The 16,308-nt window shown below is 44.4% G+C and overlaps 1 protein-coding gene across 1 annotated transcript in view; it reads right to left on the reverse strand.

Annotated features, from left to right (window-relative positions):
• Trmt2b (tRNA methyltransferase 2B) overlaps positions 1 to 15,190 on the reverse strand; it is a 126,238-nt gene extending 111,048 nt beyond the window's left edge. The window contains 5 exon segments of the mRNA XM_087601120.1: positions 2,689 to 2,823; positions 5,328 to 5,382; positions 6,379 to 6,400; positions 6,403 to 6,569; positions 15,018 to 15,190. Coding sequence (XP_087457246.1) covers positions 2,689 to 2,823; positions 5,328 to 5,382; positions 6,379 to 6,400; positions 6,403 to 6,569; positions 15,018 to 15,190 — 552 coding nt within the window.
• Positions 15,191 to 16,308: the final 1,118 nt, after the last annotated feature.

Consider the following 16,308-nt stretch of genomic DNA (forward strand, 5'->3'; position numbering starts at 1 on the left):
GGGGAGGAAGAGGATCATTTGACATCTTGTTCAATCATCAGTAAGGCTTCCGCCTTCTGTTGTTCAGGGCTGAGCACAGGCATCATTTTTAATGACAAACTGAGTCACCCCTGCGGCCCCACTCCAGGTGCAGTGCCTGAAAGACGGCAGGCACTCAGTAGTGGCCCCATACACCAGACAAATTCTAAGTGTCTGAGGGGTCATCCCATGAGAAGCTTCTTTTTTGTGTGTGGGACCAGGAATCAAACCAAGGTCTTCATGCATGAAGCATTCTACTGCTGAGCTGTGTGCCGGCTCACTCTCATGATGCCTTACTGCCTTGCCTACAGCTCTCAGGGTACTTCTTTGTTCTGCTGAAAGCATTAACCTTTCAAATGTTTGGAACACCTGACGCATCACAGTGGTCTCAGCAGTACCTCTTATCCTAATTATTCCTTATTATCAACCTCCTTGGACCCCTTGACATTTGCAGCAACAATAGCACTTCTGCCTCCCACTCTACACCATCCCTGGAAGAAAACCAGAGCAATGTTCTAGCCACGTTAAAAGGTAGACTGTCAGTACACAGCCCCCCCTTTCCTCCAGCAATCACGGCAGGCACCCATATTAAAATGTCAGGGACACTGCAGTTAAGAGAGTACAATGCCCCAGGTCATCTTCAACCAGCCCTCGCTCAATTTTACCTAAGCCACTTGACTGTGTTTGTCTGGGATGTTTTTCAGATGATTACATGGTACACAGATGGCATTTCCATCTACGTGAACAAAAATGATTTTATTTATGATGTTCCTCCTAACCCGGCAGCTGAAATTTCCTCCTTTCGGAGGCAGATGTTAATACAAAGAAGCAAAAGCATATAGTTATTTTTTTTTTCAGAGAAAGCCTAATTGTTTGCTGGTTTAGGCATTCATCAGCTAATTCTTAATGGAGCTAGTCCTAAACACTTCCTCCTATGCCACAAGTGTGCCATGTGAAGATATGGCATGGATTTTAAGAGGGAAATAAAATGTAATGGGCTTTGTTTTTCTACTACCGAATAACAGAACCCTGAAATCATAAAGTCATTTAACTCAGCACATGAAGGGAAAAGCTAAATGCATTGCTTGTCTGAATGAACTGTAGTTCAAGGTGTATGGATATTAAACAGTGTAGGTAATATGAAATGATGGGGTTTCAAGTAGATTTACTGAAAATAGGCAGATAAAAAGCTCGGGGATGGAATCTGGGAATGGATGCAGGCAGTAAGTTTCAGAAAATGCCCCTGTGATTTCCCTCACGAGTACCCCCCACTTTCCCTTCCAGTTCTTCTAAGGCAGATTCAGCAACCACGGAGAGCTCCAGTTTTTAGGTCTATGACGATGGAAAATTGATAGTGACTCACTAACAATGAGGGCACTGCTCCCAATATGGACAGGAGCAAAAATAACGATTACGACGACAACGAGGAGACAGCAGCAGTGACAACAGGAGCATTTACTCGAGGCCTACGCTGGCTTAGCTGGTAAATTGCATTTAGAGGAAGAATAGGCCAGGGCAGTAATGTCTATCCTGGTTATAGTCAGTAGAAATTAACCCAGATCAACCTTGTGAGCCTGAGCTGTGCCAAAGCCGTCAGCCTTCTTTATGATCACAGTGTGGTCCACTCCTGTTGACACTGCTACGCTTGTTTCCTTTCCTTCTCCATCATTGTTTTGCTTTTTTTGTTTCTTTGTTTGTTTAGTTTTGCTTTGAACTGACCTCTCCAGGTTCCTAGGTAATAGCCCACGGTCTTTGGATTGCCATCTGGGCTCTGGTTCACAGAAAAGGTGGACTTGTTCTAGTAGCCAGTGGTGGTAGGCTAGAGGGGACAGAAGGAAAGAAGGCCAGGAGAACAGATGAAATGAAAGAGGACAACAAGAAAGGGGATGGATGGGGAGTGATGATGCTGACTTAGAAGATATGGTACATGTGAAAGCCAATGGCTGGAATGATCCACGTGGTCCACAGCAGTTAGGGTTGCCAAGCCTACGAGAACTCTGTCACATGATGTGCTGTCGTCCTTGACAGCGTATTTCTGATCTGCGCTGTTGCTTTGCTTTTGAATAGAATTTCCTTGCTATTTGAAAAAGCAAAAGAAATCTCCAGTCTCCCCATTAAAGCAGGAGCTAGTGAACCTGACCCGTCAAGAGCTGGAATCAATAAACTTGGCAGGACATATGGCACCTGTCATAACTACTTGAGAGTGACACTGGAGCCCCGAAAGCAGCCACAGACACAAACAGGTTGAGTTCAGCTGTAATACAAAACAGACAGATTTGGTCTTAAGGGCCACGGTCTGCCGACTTCTGCCGTGAATGAAATATTGCTATTTGGAAGTGCTGGTAGGAAGGGTTTTTAAAGCCTGGAATCTGCCTGAGGAGGTAAGAGTGGCCTGATGAAGTGGGCTCTGTATCAGACAGTGCAGCGTATATGTAAACATTGTTCCGACACTTTCTAGGTGTGTGCTCTAGGTAAATTGCTTCTTCTCTGTATTCTCTGAAAGCTCCGTTTACAAAAAAAAGAGGACCTATCCCTCCCTCGGGGCCATTGTAAATAGAAGAATGGGCAAGTGATGCGTGATAATCATCTGACCTGAGCAAGTGCCCAGAGAATATTGCTGATATCATTTCAGGGCCACAGAAGGTAAGAACGAGGGAGGCAGGGACTTACGGAGGGCATAATGGGATGGAGGAGACAGCAGAGCCCCTCAGACTGGGATACAGCCACTGTGGCACTGACTCCATGGAGTACTTGTAGGTAAGACTCCAGGCTTTGTAAAATTTTCTTCTGAGCTTCAAATTTCACCTGCAACAGAGAGAATACAAGCAACGAAGCAAATGTAGTTTCACTGCAAAGACTAGAAAAGATGACAAAAGAGGTCTCTCCGAGATTCATGGGTTATGCTCTTAGCAGATAACAGAAGCAAGAAATCCAGCACAGGCAAGGACTTAATAAGATGCTAAGGAAAGGTCAAGAGGGAGTTCTGCCTGAGCTCATCTTTTTATCTGACCTTTAAGATTAAACACTTAAAGTATATGTCATTGCTGCCCGGTAGAGTGTCCCATAATGGAGATGCTCTGTCTGTGCTACGTTCTTCACACAGAGTAGCCACTAGTCATGTGTAGCTAGAGCACTTGAAATGGCCCCAGTCAAAGGAAGAGCTCCTGGAGAAATAGAGCTAGGCATACAACATTCTACGATGAGTCAGTAATCCACCCAGGTAAACTGCTTTCAGAGAAGAAAGCAGAAGGAGAGGTAGGAATCTATTACAATGCTGTAATGGCCCCTCTTCAGAAAGTATTTGTACTCAATCTTGTGCACTCAGGTTTGCACCACAGTCTGAATTCCACTTTCCTTAGAGCCACTATATATTCTGCTTCTGCTAGTCCCATTCCCCATGCCCTTCCCTGCCTCTCGGCCCTTCTGTCCTTATTTCTACTTGTCACAGCCTTCACGTGACTTCTCTAGAATACCCACAGTATATGGATCGTCATCTGAGCCTTGGATCCTTTCCTGCCTTTTTCCCATCATTCTTTGTTTTGGGTTCTTTGGGATTTTAAATTTCTCTTGTTTTTATTTTTTCCTGTCTGGGTGTTTGCCTGCATATATGACTATGCACCAGGTGTGTTTCTGGTACCCATGGAGGTCAGAAGACGGTGTCACATCCCCTGGAACTGCGGTTACAGATGGTTGTGTGCTGCCATGGGGATGCTGGGGAATCAACTGAGGTTCTAAAAGAACGGTGAGTGCTCTTAAGCAGACTCATCTCTCCAGCCCCTTGCTCTTTGTTTCCTCCTGGCTGGCCTGGAACTCATTATGTAGACTGGGCTCACTTCCAACTCAAGAGCCAGCTATCTCTGCCTGCCAAGTGCTGGGATTAAAGGTGTCTACCACCATGGCAAGGTTTTTATTATCTTTCTTACAACTGATTGTGTGTGTGTGTGTGTGTGTGTGTGTGTGTGTGTGTGTGTACATGTAGGAACACTCTTGTACTTTCCAATATGTTAAATGGCTAAAAAAAAATAAAATTAGAGTATGGGGCTGGAGAGTTGGCTCATCAGTCACGAACACTTATTCTTGCAGAGTACCCAGGTTCAATTCCCAGCACCCTTATGATGGCTCACAACTGTCTGTAACATCAATCTCAGGGGATCTGATGCCTCCTGACCTCTGATAGAACTAAGCATGCATCTGGTACATACTGAGACATGTAAGCAAAAACAATCATACATACAAAAGAATACATAAAGCTAACAATTTTGTGAAAAGAAAGAAAGAAGGATAAATGACAACAAGGCTTGAACTCTACCCCCTTCCACAAAGACCTAAGATTTGTTTGTAGAAGTGGGTGCCAAAGGGGAATAGCATGAGAAACTAAAAGTATATCGGGTGTATATTCGATCTCCAGTACTGAATGGGTGTGGTCCATAATATCAGAGAACCGAGATTGCCAGAAGATAGCTGACATATATGCATGTGCTTTTTATGCATTCTTTTTTTTTTTTGGTTCTTTTTTTCGGAGTTGGGGACCCCGAACCCAGGGCCTTGCGCTTCCTAGGTAAGCGCTGTACCACTGAGCTAAATCCCCAACCCCCTTTTTATGCATTCTTATACAGTGCGCTTCAACTGGGTAGTTTCTTCCTTTCACCTAGCACTTCTCATGAAATAAATTGCTCCTGGTAAACATGAAATCTACATTATGCTCAAATTGTTTCCTAATACATCAATCCATTGAAACAAATTTGTTTTCAAAGCAAGCATTATGGCAAAATTGACTATACTTAAATTTAAACAGACACATGTGGCTGGTGGCTTCTATGTTGAGAAGTTCAACTGTTCGATCACTCATACACACAAGACAAGGACAGCAAAGAAAGGACATCAACACTTGGATCTACAAATCTAGAGTTCAGAAGCTATAAGGAGCCCTAAGTTCAAACATCAGAGTCATTACAAACCAAATGTAAAGACCTGTGGGGTAGGCTGGGAACATGGATTCCTCAACACAATGCCTGTCTGGCATGCACAAAACCCTGGGTTTAAGCCCAGAGACTGCATAAAGTAAGTGTGATAGTCCGCTCCTGTAATTCAGGAGGCAGGAAGACCAACAGGTTCAAGGTCATCCCTAGTTACTTAGTGAATTGGAACCAACCTAGGACTTTGCTTCAAAAACAAAATACAACAACAACAACAACAACAAAGAAAGAAACTATGGGACAAGTGGACTGAACTCTCTAATCAGGCTTCGCATGCCTCTAGTGCCGTTGTGCTGGAGTAGTTGGGGGAGAAGTTTCAAGCTAGACACCTACCTTGAGTTGTTCTTCATATCTCAGCCTCCAGAATGGAGTCACAGCATCAGCCAGCCTTGAATAAAATAATTCAGATACACTGTTAATTATCTAAATATGTACTGAGCACCTACTATGCATAAGGACCTCCTGTCACCAGTCTCTGAGGTTTTACTTAAATTCAGAAGCTACAACTGACTCTCATTCCCCTCAGGAGATGGGAGTCTGGGAGAAGAGCCCATTTTGGTGATGTCTGGTACTTAACAAAGCAGAACAGATGGGCAAATTCAATATAATGACATTTCAGATTTATCAGGTGGTAATTAGTCATATTAAAAAAAGCTTTACTCCTGAGTTCCTCTCAAAAGCTCACCTCCTTAATGCTTTTAAAATGTAATTTGACCTTAAAAATACCTTTGTCACATAAAATGAGGTATATTGTGTTTGGCTAGAAAGAGACTATTCATCTCCAATCCATGTAACTTTGTTTGCTTGTTTTGAAACAGGGTCTATGCAGCCCTGGCTGGTCTATAACTCTAATGTAGACCAGGCTGGCCTTGAACTCATTCATCTGCTTCTGCCTCCAAAGGGCTGATATTAAAGGCATTCACCACCATGCCTGAATAGTATTTTGATTTTGATTTTCCTAGTTTTTAAATTATTTTAATTTATTTTTACTTTACTTTGGTTTTAGACCCAGGGCCTCACGTAGCCCAAGCTAGCCTCAAACTTGCTGATGGTAACACCAGATAGTCCTGTCTCCATCTCCTGATTGTTGCAGTAGCAAATGTGCACCACCACACCCAGCTCCATAGACCTTCTTTAGAAGCAAGATGGCAGTTTAAGATCTCCTTTCTGACAAAGATGCACCCTAAGACAAAAATATTTCCTACAATCCTGAAGTAGTTCTATTACTATCCTGCACAAGTCATCAAGACTGCCCTGATCACATTGCTCCAAGCAACCTCAGGAATCTTCGCAGTTCTAAGTCAGTCAGATTAGCACAACAGAATGTCAGTGGACCCATAGATTCTGATCTGCAGCAAACAACAGACATCAGCTTAGGTCTTACCTCTCCTGCCAGGAGTCATCTGTGGTCTACAATGCCTTTGTTTCTTCTGATATTTTTGTCCGATTGGGTGTTTCTTAGCTATCACGCTAGTGAAACACCCCTTATGTGCTGTGCCCAAAAAGGACTGTAACAAATCTGGTGGTCTCGCAGTATCCCAGGGAAGCAGTCCTGGTTTGGAGAAGAAACTCACCCTGGAAAGGAATAATCTTGGGTTGTACATTAGGACTCTTTTCTTGATGCCTGCCAATCAAAGACACACATTGTAATTCACCCACTGAAAGGTGGCTGTAGGGGCAGAACTCCTAAAGCCTTTGGCCATTTATAAACCCTTATGGAACTGCAGCACCAAGCACAGTACTAGCAGCGAACATTCAGTAAAACATACCTATTGAATACAACTTAGGGCATGCAAGACAAAGCTTTAAGCCAAACTTGATGGTTTAGGCCTAAAACTTCCCAGCGATTCAGAAGCCTAAGGTAGAAAGATGAGGCCAAGGCCCATCCAGGCTACACAGGTGAGTTCAAGGTTAGCCTGGCTAATAACAGTAGTAGTAGTAGTAGTAGTAGTAGTAGTAGTAGTAGTAGTAGTAAATGAGCTAGGGAAGTAGCTCAGTTGGCAGGATGCTTGCTTAGTATGCACAAAGCCATGGGTTTAATTCCCAGCACTCAGGAAGTAAAAGCAAGAATATCAGAAGTTCGAGGTCATCATTGACTATCTATATATTGCTTTTTGAGACCAGCCTAGGCTATATGAGAACCTGTCTCCAAAAAAAGAGACAGAAAAGATTGAGTATAGTAGTGTACACCTTGCATAAGAGCACTTGGGAGACAGACAAGCAGATCTCTGTGTGTAGGCAGCCAACCTCAACTACATAGTAATTTTCAGGTCAACTGGAGCTATATAATGAGACTCTGTCTCAAAATAATAAGGTCAGGGATAGAATGCCTTCCTAGAAGGTGTGAGGCCATTGGTTTAATCTCTAATACCACAAACATAAATAAATAAATAACCAGCTCCCAAAATAAAGAGATGAAGAAAATAAGATTCTGTCCCCCAGGATACATTTCTTCAGTCAATCCCTTCTCTCCTACCCTCCTACCCAATGGCCAATCAATCGATGGATATTTAGTAAGTGCTTACTATGTACAAGGCAACAGGTCACAGCAGTGCAGAATGAATTATACCTTAACAGTCTAATTGAGAAGATCAAGCTCAAGAACGGCTTCGTAGAGCAGACAGCTCTAGTACGGAGAAGTAAAGATCTGTCTCCGCAGTCCTGTAAGCACCAGTTAGTGTACAAAACAAGAAGGTTGACTATAGAGAAGAACGAAAGGCCAGTGACTCCACCTAGAAGAGAAAAAGAAGAGGTGCTGCTGACTTAAAAGAGGACCAAGAATGCTTCACTCCTTCTTTAAAAGGGGAACAAGAATACCATTGGCAGGGAAGAGAGAGGTAAAGATTAAAACAGACACAGAAGGAACACCCATTCAGAGCCTGCCCCACATGTGGCCCATACATATACAGCCATCCAATTAGACAAGATGGATGAAGCAAAGATGTGCAGGCCGACAGGAGCTGGAGGTAGATCGCTCCTGAGAGACACAGCCAGAATACAGCAAATACAGAGGCGAATGCCAGCAGCAAACCACTGAACTGAGAATGGAACCCCCATTGAAGGAATCAGAGAAAGAACTGGAAGAGCTTGAAGGGGCTCGAGACCCCATATGAACAACAATGCCAAGCAACCAGAGCTTCCAGGGACTAAGCCACTACCTAAAGACTATACATGGACTGACCCTGGACTCTGACATCATAGGTAGCAATGAATAGCCTAGTAAGAGCACCAGTGGAAGGGGAAGCCCTGGGTCCTGCTAAGACTGAACCCCCAGTGAACGTGATTGTTGGGGGGAGGGCGTTAATGAGGGGAGGATGGGGAGGGGAACACACATATAGAAGGGGAGGGGGGAGGGGAATGTTTGCCCGGAAACCGGGAAAGGGAATAACACTCGAAATGTATACAAGAAATACTCAAGTTAATTAAAAAAAACAAAAAACAAAAAACAAAAAACAAAAATAAATAAATAAAAGAGGACCAAGCAGTAAGAGCAGGCATGATGGCATACCTGTAATCCCAGCGCTAAGGAGGCAGGGGCTTGGCCTAGATGGTGAGTGAGTTCTAGATAGCCAGGGCTACATAATCAGACCCTAACAAAGAAGGAAACGGAGAGGGTGGAGTGGGAGAGAGAGCAAGAAAGGAAGAGAGGGACAATGGAGGAAAGGTTGGTTTACAAAGGAAAAGAATAATCAGGAAGAAGAAGCCCAATACATGGAGCTAGAGAAGTCAAGAGAGATAGATATCTTTGATGCAGGCATTGACGCAGCCAGGACAACAATGTCTGACGCAAAAAAGGGAAAGAAGACAATAGGTGGAGCCAGACAGCAAGGATAAGTGAATGCTTTGGCCTTTCAGGAAGTAGTGCAGGCCCTAGAATCAGGAGAATGATAGAATGAGCTTGGGCTGTCTTCTGACTCTAACACTTACTAGCCAGATGGCTTCTAGCAGGTTAGTCATTCCTCTGACATTTCTTTCATCTGTTAAACAGAGAAAATCCTAATGATACCTACCTCATAAGAGCAGCTATAAGAGCTAAATAAAGATGATTAATAAAAATAAAATGTACTGCCAGGGGACAAGATCAATGATGCAGCTCTTGACTAGCAGCTACAAGGCCCGAAACCCAACCCCCACACTACATAAAAAAAAGTCCTCAACTGAAGATTAAAGACACATGACATCTGTAAGGCTGTAAGCGCAGTGCCCAGCACCTAGCAGAAGCGTTTCTGTGTTATCACTGTCACAATGCATTTAAGGCTATCATGGAACTGAATGGGGGAGGCCATACAGATGGAGCGCACAAGAAAGGAATTATATGAATAACTCCAAGGACAAGTCTGACACACTTGCTGCAAGAGTTAAGAAATGTGACTCTCCAAATACAGTGGCAGGCACTGTGTCTGTCAGTGCCTTTATCAGAGTGTTCTAATAGGGAACCCCTCCTCCTCCATTACAGGACGTCCCTTCTGCTTGTTTACCTTAGGGTATATGCTACTTAGGGTCGTTTGTTTGTTGTGTCAATTTGAAACAAACACTAGGTATTCTGGGAAGAGGACTCAATTGAGAAAAGGCCTCCATTCAGACTGATCTGTTGTAAAGCCCATTGTGCTTTTTCTTGATTGGTGCAGGAGAGTCCAGATAACTGTAAGCAGTGCCACCCAAGGGCTAGTGTTCCTGGGTAACATAAGAAAGCAGGCTGAACAGGCCATGAGGAGAAAGCCAGTGAGCAGCATCCCTCATCTGATAGAGAGCTAATATCCAAAATACGTAAAGAACTCAAGAAGTTAAGATCCAAAAAAACCCAAATAACCCAATTTAAAAATAGGGTACAGAGCTAAACAGAGAATTCACAACAGAGTAATCTCGAATATCTGAGAAGCACCTCAAGAAATGTTCAACAGCCTTAGTCATCAGGGAAATGCAAATCAAAACAACACTGAGATTCCACCTCACACCAGTCAGAATGGCTAAGATCAAAAACTCAGGTGACAGCAGATGCTGGCGAGGATGTGGAGAAAGAGGAATACTCCTCCATTGTTGGTGGAATTGCAAACAGGTATAAGCACTCTGGAAATCAGTCTGGACGTTCCTCAGAAAATTGGACATTGAACTACCTGAGGACCCAGCTATACCTCTCTTAGGCATATACCCAAAAGATGCTCCAAGATACAACAAAGACATGTGCTCCACTATGTTCATAGCAGCCTTATTTATAATAGCCAGAAGCTGGAAAGAACCCAGATGCCCTTCAACAGAGGAATGGATACAGAAAATGTGGTACATCTACACAATGGAGTACTACTCAGCTATTAAGAACAAGGATGCGCTCTCCTCCAGCCGAGCAAGATGTCCAAAGGAAAGAAGGTCAAGGGGAAGAAGGTGGCCCCGGACCCCGCCGTGGTCAAGAAACAGGAGGCCAAAAAGGTGGTCAATCCTTTGTTTGAGAAAAGCCCTAAGAACTTCGGCATTGGGCAGGACATCCAGCCCAAAAGAGATCTCACACTTCGTCAAATGGCCCCACTACATTGGGCTGCAGCGGCAAAGGGCCATCCTCTATAAGCGGCTCAAAGTACCTCCTGCCATCAACCAGTTCCCCCAGGCCCTTCGCAGGCAAACAGCGACTCAGCTGCTTAAGCTTGCCCACAAGTACAGGCCAGAGACAGAGCAGGAGAAGAAGCAGAGGCTGCTGGCCTGCACTGAGAAGAAAGCTGCTGGCAAAGGGGACTTCCCAACTGAGAGACCGCCTGTCCTCTGAGTCCTCCGAGCAGGGGTCAATACAGTCACCACCTTGGTGGGGAACAAGAAGGCTCAAGTGGTGGTGATTGCCCATAATGTAGACCCCACTGAGCTGGTGGTTTTCCTGCTTGCTCTTTGTCGAAAGATGGGGGTGCCCTACTGCATCACCAAGGGAAAGGCCAGGCTGGGGCGCCTGGTCCACAGGAAGACAAGCACCACTGTTGCCTTCACACAGGTTAACTCAGAAGACAAGGGGGCTCTGGCTAAGCTGGTGGGAGCTATTAGAACCAATTATAATGACAGATAAGACAAGATCCTCCGCCACTGGGGAGGCAACGTCCTAAGTCTGTGGCTCGCATTGCCAAGCTGGAAAAGGCAAAGGCTAATGAACTCGCCACTAAGCTGGATTAAATGTACACTTAAGTTTTCTGTACATAAATATAATTACAAAATTTAAAAAAAAGGAAAAAGGATATCCTGAGTTTTGCAGGCAAATGGATAGAACTAGAAAATATCATCCTGAGTGAGGTAACCCAGACCCAAAAGGACATGCATGTACTCACTGATAAGTGGGTATTAGCCAAAAAGTACAGAATATCTAGGATACAATCCATATACAAAGCAGTGTAACAAGCAGATAGGCCCAAGTGAGGATGCCTTGATCCCACTTAGAATCAGGAAGGTAATAATCACAGAAGCAGAGGGAGGGAAGGCTCTGGGTGGGATAGGGAGGGGAAAGGGGGATCAGGTACGGGGAAGGAACAGGAGAGAAGCCCAGAGGGACAAGAGAATGAATGGAAATATGCAGCCTCGGAAGTGGGAAGTAAGGAGGCCCTCTAGATAATGCCAGAGACCTGAAATGTAAGAACCTCTCAGGACTCATTGAGGGTGAACTTGGCCAAAATGCCCAACACTGGGGAGAGGGAACTCAAATAGTCTACCTCCTATAGATAGACAGGGTTACTAATTCACAGTCAAATTTTCTGACCAGAATTGCTCCTGTCTAAAAGAACTGCAGGGACAAAAATGGAGAAGAGTCTGAGGGAAAGGAGGTCCCATGACCTGGGCAACCGGGGATACAGCTCATAGGGAGCCTCCAAGGCCTGACACTGTTATTGATGCTATGGTGTGCTTACAGAGAGGAGCCTAGCATGGCTGTCCTGAGAGGCCCAACAAGCAGCTGACCAAGACAGAGGCAGATACTTACACCCAACCATTGAACAGAGGTAGGGGACCCCTATGGTTGAATTAGGGGAAGCACTGAAGAAGCTGAAGGGGAGGGCAACCCCATAGAAAGACTAGCAGTCTCAACTAACCCAGACCCCTGGGAGCTCCCAACCAGGCAGCATACATGGCCTGGTCCGAGGTCCCTTGCACATATGTAGCAGAGGTCTACCTGGTCTAGTCTCAGCAGGAGAAGATGTGCTTAATCCTCAAGAGACTTAAGGCCCCAGGGAATTGGGAGGCCTGGTGGAAGGAGTGCCCTCTCAGAAGCAAGGGAGAGGAAGAATGAAATAAGGAACTGTGGGAGGGGGGAACAGGAAAGGGAGGGCAACAGATGGAATGTAAATAAATAAAATAAAATTTAAAAGGCAAATTGTTAGCATTTTGGTGTGCTTACTTATAAAAATAACAGTATTCTTTGTTGTCTTATTTAAGATATTTCCATTCAATGAATTATAATTTGATTGAAATGGGAAAAGTTATTCATTTTAATGACCAGCCCTCATTTCACTCTTAATTTTGAGACAGGGTCTAACTATGGTGTCCAAGGTGGCCTTAGAACTCCTTGTGCAGTTCAGATAGGAGTGGAACTCATGATCCTCCTGCCTTAGCCTCTTGAGTAGCTAAGACTACAGGTCTTCACCACCAGGAATGGGTGAGAACTGTTCTTAAGTGTCACCAAACCTTTGAATGAACTCGGCTTGATAACCTACTGATCTGCTCTAAAAAATACCCCCAGCTACCAAACTCAAGTGTCAGGATGACATTATTTGGAGTTGGAAGGAAATTTTCAAATGTCTAAGAGGGCACGTTTAAGCTATTCTATAGTTCAAATGTTAATAATAGCATTCTCCATCTACTGACGCAATTAAGAGGCAATAAGTTGTCATATTTAAGAACATAGGCTTTGGGACTGGAGAGATAGCTCAGTGGTTAAAAGCACCCTCTGCGCTTCCAAAGGACCCATGTTTGATTCCCAGCGCCCACTTAGTATCTTACAAGCATCTGAAACTTCAGTTCCAGAGGATTCAATGTTCTCTTCTTACTTCCATGGGCATCTGGCATTGCTGTGGTACACAGATATAGATGCAGCCAAAATGGTTATACACATAAATTAAAACAAATCCAAATTTTACAAAAATAGCATAGGCTCCGAAGGTGGGATGGCATTAGCTAAAGGTAGAGAAAAAAAAATTCAAGAAAAAAAATAAGCAGCTACAAGAGAAAACTATAAAAACCTGCCTGAGGTCAGAACTTTCTGCACAGGACACTAGTTACTCAGGAAATATGAACAATGGTTGATGAACTGAGGCTCATGAAACTAAAAAGCTTACATACATACATACATACACACACACACACACACACACACACACACATATATCAAAAGCAAAATGGAGAGGCAGCCTACAGATAGTGAGATAAACTTTGTTAAACATACATTTGATAGGGGTTTGATACCTAGAATACAGAGAACTAAAATAAACAAATAAACAAACAAGGAAACCAATGTGGATTAAAACTACTTTGTTGCCAGGCCGTGGTGGCACACGCCTTTAATCCAAGTTCTCAAGAGGCAGAGGCATGTGCATCTCTGTGAGTTCAAGGCCAGCCTGGTCTATAAAGTTCCAGGACAGCCAGGGGTACTGAAAGAAACCCTGTCTCCAAAAAACAAAAAACCTCCCCTGGTCAGAATGGCTGTCTGTCATCAAGAAAACAAATGAGAGAGAGAGAGAGAGAGAGAGAGAGAGAGAGAGAGAGAGAGAGAGAGAGAGAGAGAGAGAGAGAGAGAGAGAGAGAGAAAGAGAGAACATGCTCTAGTCCTGCCTCAGGATTAATCAGTGACTAGAAAGTCCAAGAGTGTACAGCAACCACCTACAGTTAACGTTTACTGAGCTTCAGTGGATAATCTGCCTCCAGTGCTCAGAGGTTCAAGTCAGAGACAATCTGAAAGCTCTAAGCTTCAGAGAGCTAAACATTCCAAAATATTCAGCAACCTCTAGGTAGGTGCCTAATTACCTGCCTTTCCACTGGCTGGATCCCAGCCAGGATTACTGACTAAAGCTGAGAGGAAACTGAATTTGCTAACGTGTCCCACTGCAAACCCCATGCAGTGATGTCTGTTCTTCCCCCAGAGAGGCCTGCAATCCCGTCTTTGAACATGTTTGTTGCCCAAGCATCTATAAGGTGGGTGTTGTGATGGTTGTTTCCATTGTCAAGGTCATAGCTGGAGGCGGGGTGAGTAGGTAGGGATAGATAGCTGAAGAGGAATAGTCTAGATCAGTGATTCTCAACCTTCTATTGCTGTCACCCGTTAGCACAATTCCCCATGTTCTGGTGATTCCCAACCATAAAATTATTTTTGTTGCTATTTCATAACTGTAATGTTGCTACTGTTAGAAATCTGAACGTAAATATCTGATATTCAGGATGATCTTAGGCAACCCTTGTGAAAGGGTCGTTTGACTCCCAAAGGGGTTGCTACACTTACACGTTGAGGATCACTGGTTTAGATCAAGTTTGCCTGTATAGAACGTGGGAGGCGTTTGTCTTGGTTAAATTAATTGTGGTGGAAAGGCCTGGCCTGTGGGTACTATCTCTGAGTTTCAGTCTTGAACTGCAGAGCACTGCAGGAACTGCCTGGGAGGAAATCTTACGTTCATTCTCCCTGTACTGTTGGCTGTAGGTGTGGCTAGCTGCTTCAAATTCCTGGCTAGACTTTTTCGTGACTAATTGCTGGGAGCTGCAATTTGAAACCTAATAAACCCTTTCTCCCTTAAAGCTGCTTTTGCTAGGGAATTGTACCACAGCAATAGGAACGGTCACTAAGTTAGTTAGCAAACGGATGCTAGGACAAGCCACCAAAACGCCACAAACCATAGGCAGGTGGCAGGGCTGACCTAGGGCAGACAGCAGGAGGGGGATTGCGATGGCTGGCTACAACCTTCAAAGCCACCAAGGGTGACATCCCCCCTCCGCCCCCGTGTGCCTGGCTCCTCCCAGTCCCAAACACTTGGGCGCAGGGAACAGTACTCCCTACTCAGGGTTTTCCAGTCTACTTACCCAGGACTCCTTCCTTTGGAGCCACTAAGGCCTTGGACCGTGCAATGGTAAACTAAAAAACCAGCGGACGGTGCTAAGGGGTCGCAGGGGCCAGTCACTTCCTGGTGCGCGGCGCTCCAGCCCGCCTGCTCTGGCTCCGCCCTGTGCTGCGGGGCTCCTCCTCCCTCAGACATGCAGCAGAATCTGGCAGACTCTAACCCGAGACTTTCCCAGGAAGTACTCCTGTCTCAGCCGCCTGCTGAACTTTTATTTCCAAGTTCCTTTTTAAGATCCTGTCAACCAGCGCTCTTTTCTCCTCATCAAATAGGGATCTGCATAAGCCAAGGAAGAAAATCCTGAAGAAATTTATATCCCAGCATGCAACCCAAAAATGTGTTTCTGTTCTTAAGTTTTAACTTACACCTATTTATGTAGCTCACAATGTGCTATCACCTGAGTGTGGAGGTCAGCGGACAACTTGCTAAAATCATTTCTCTACCGTGTATGTCTCTGGGATCGAACTCAGTTCATTGAGTTTGACCGCAAGCCCTTTTACCAGCTCATCCTTTTCACTTGCTCTGCACAAAAGGCACTTGCTGCCAAACCTGACAAACTGAATTCCATCCCCCTGACCCACATGGTGGAAGAGTGGACTGCGTGCAAGCTGTCCTCTGATCTCCCAACACATCCACACATGTGAAACCCCTGCTCCCCATTCACAATGATCAATTAATTAATTAACTAACTAAAATGTGATTAAAAATTTTTCTTGGGTCATGAGTTCAATTCCCAGCAACCACATGGTGGCTCACAACCATCTGTAAAGAGATCTGATGCCCTCTTCTGGTGTATCTGAAGACAGCTACAGTGTACTTATATATAATAAATGAGTAAATAAAAAAAATTTAAAAAAATTTTTTTCTTGAAGCAGGGTCTCAGTATGCAGCCCTGGCTGACCTGTAACTCACTATGTAAGCTTCCAAGTGCTGGGACCACATGCCCCGCATAAAGCATTTTCAGAAAACTCTCTAGCATCCACGGGAGATTTGGACAAAGGGAGAAAAGTGGTATGAAGGTCTGTCTAATGGTAAAAGCCCTATTGTAAGCCAGAGACGTTTTCCGACATTCCTTTCCCCTCTATTTTCTGTAGCAATGGGAAAATGTTTTGTCTTGTTTGGGTTCGGGTGGTTTTGTTTGCTTGCTCTTTGTTGCTGGGGTTTTTTGTTTAGTTTTGTTTGGGTTTCGTGCAGCATAAGCTGGACTTGAACTCTTGGAGGGGGGTGTTTTTCCCTTTTCGTTTATTTTTTGACAA

The sequence above is a fragment of the Rattus norvegicus genome, chromosome X (assembly GCF_021556685.1).
Source record: "Rattus norvegicus strain SHRSP/BbbUtx chromosome X, alternate assembly SHRSP_T2T, whole genome shotgun sequence".
NCBI classification, from domain to species: Eukaryota; Metazoa; Chordata; class Mammalia; order Rodentia; family Muridae; genus Rattus; species Rattus norvegicus.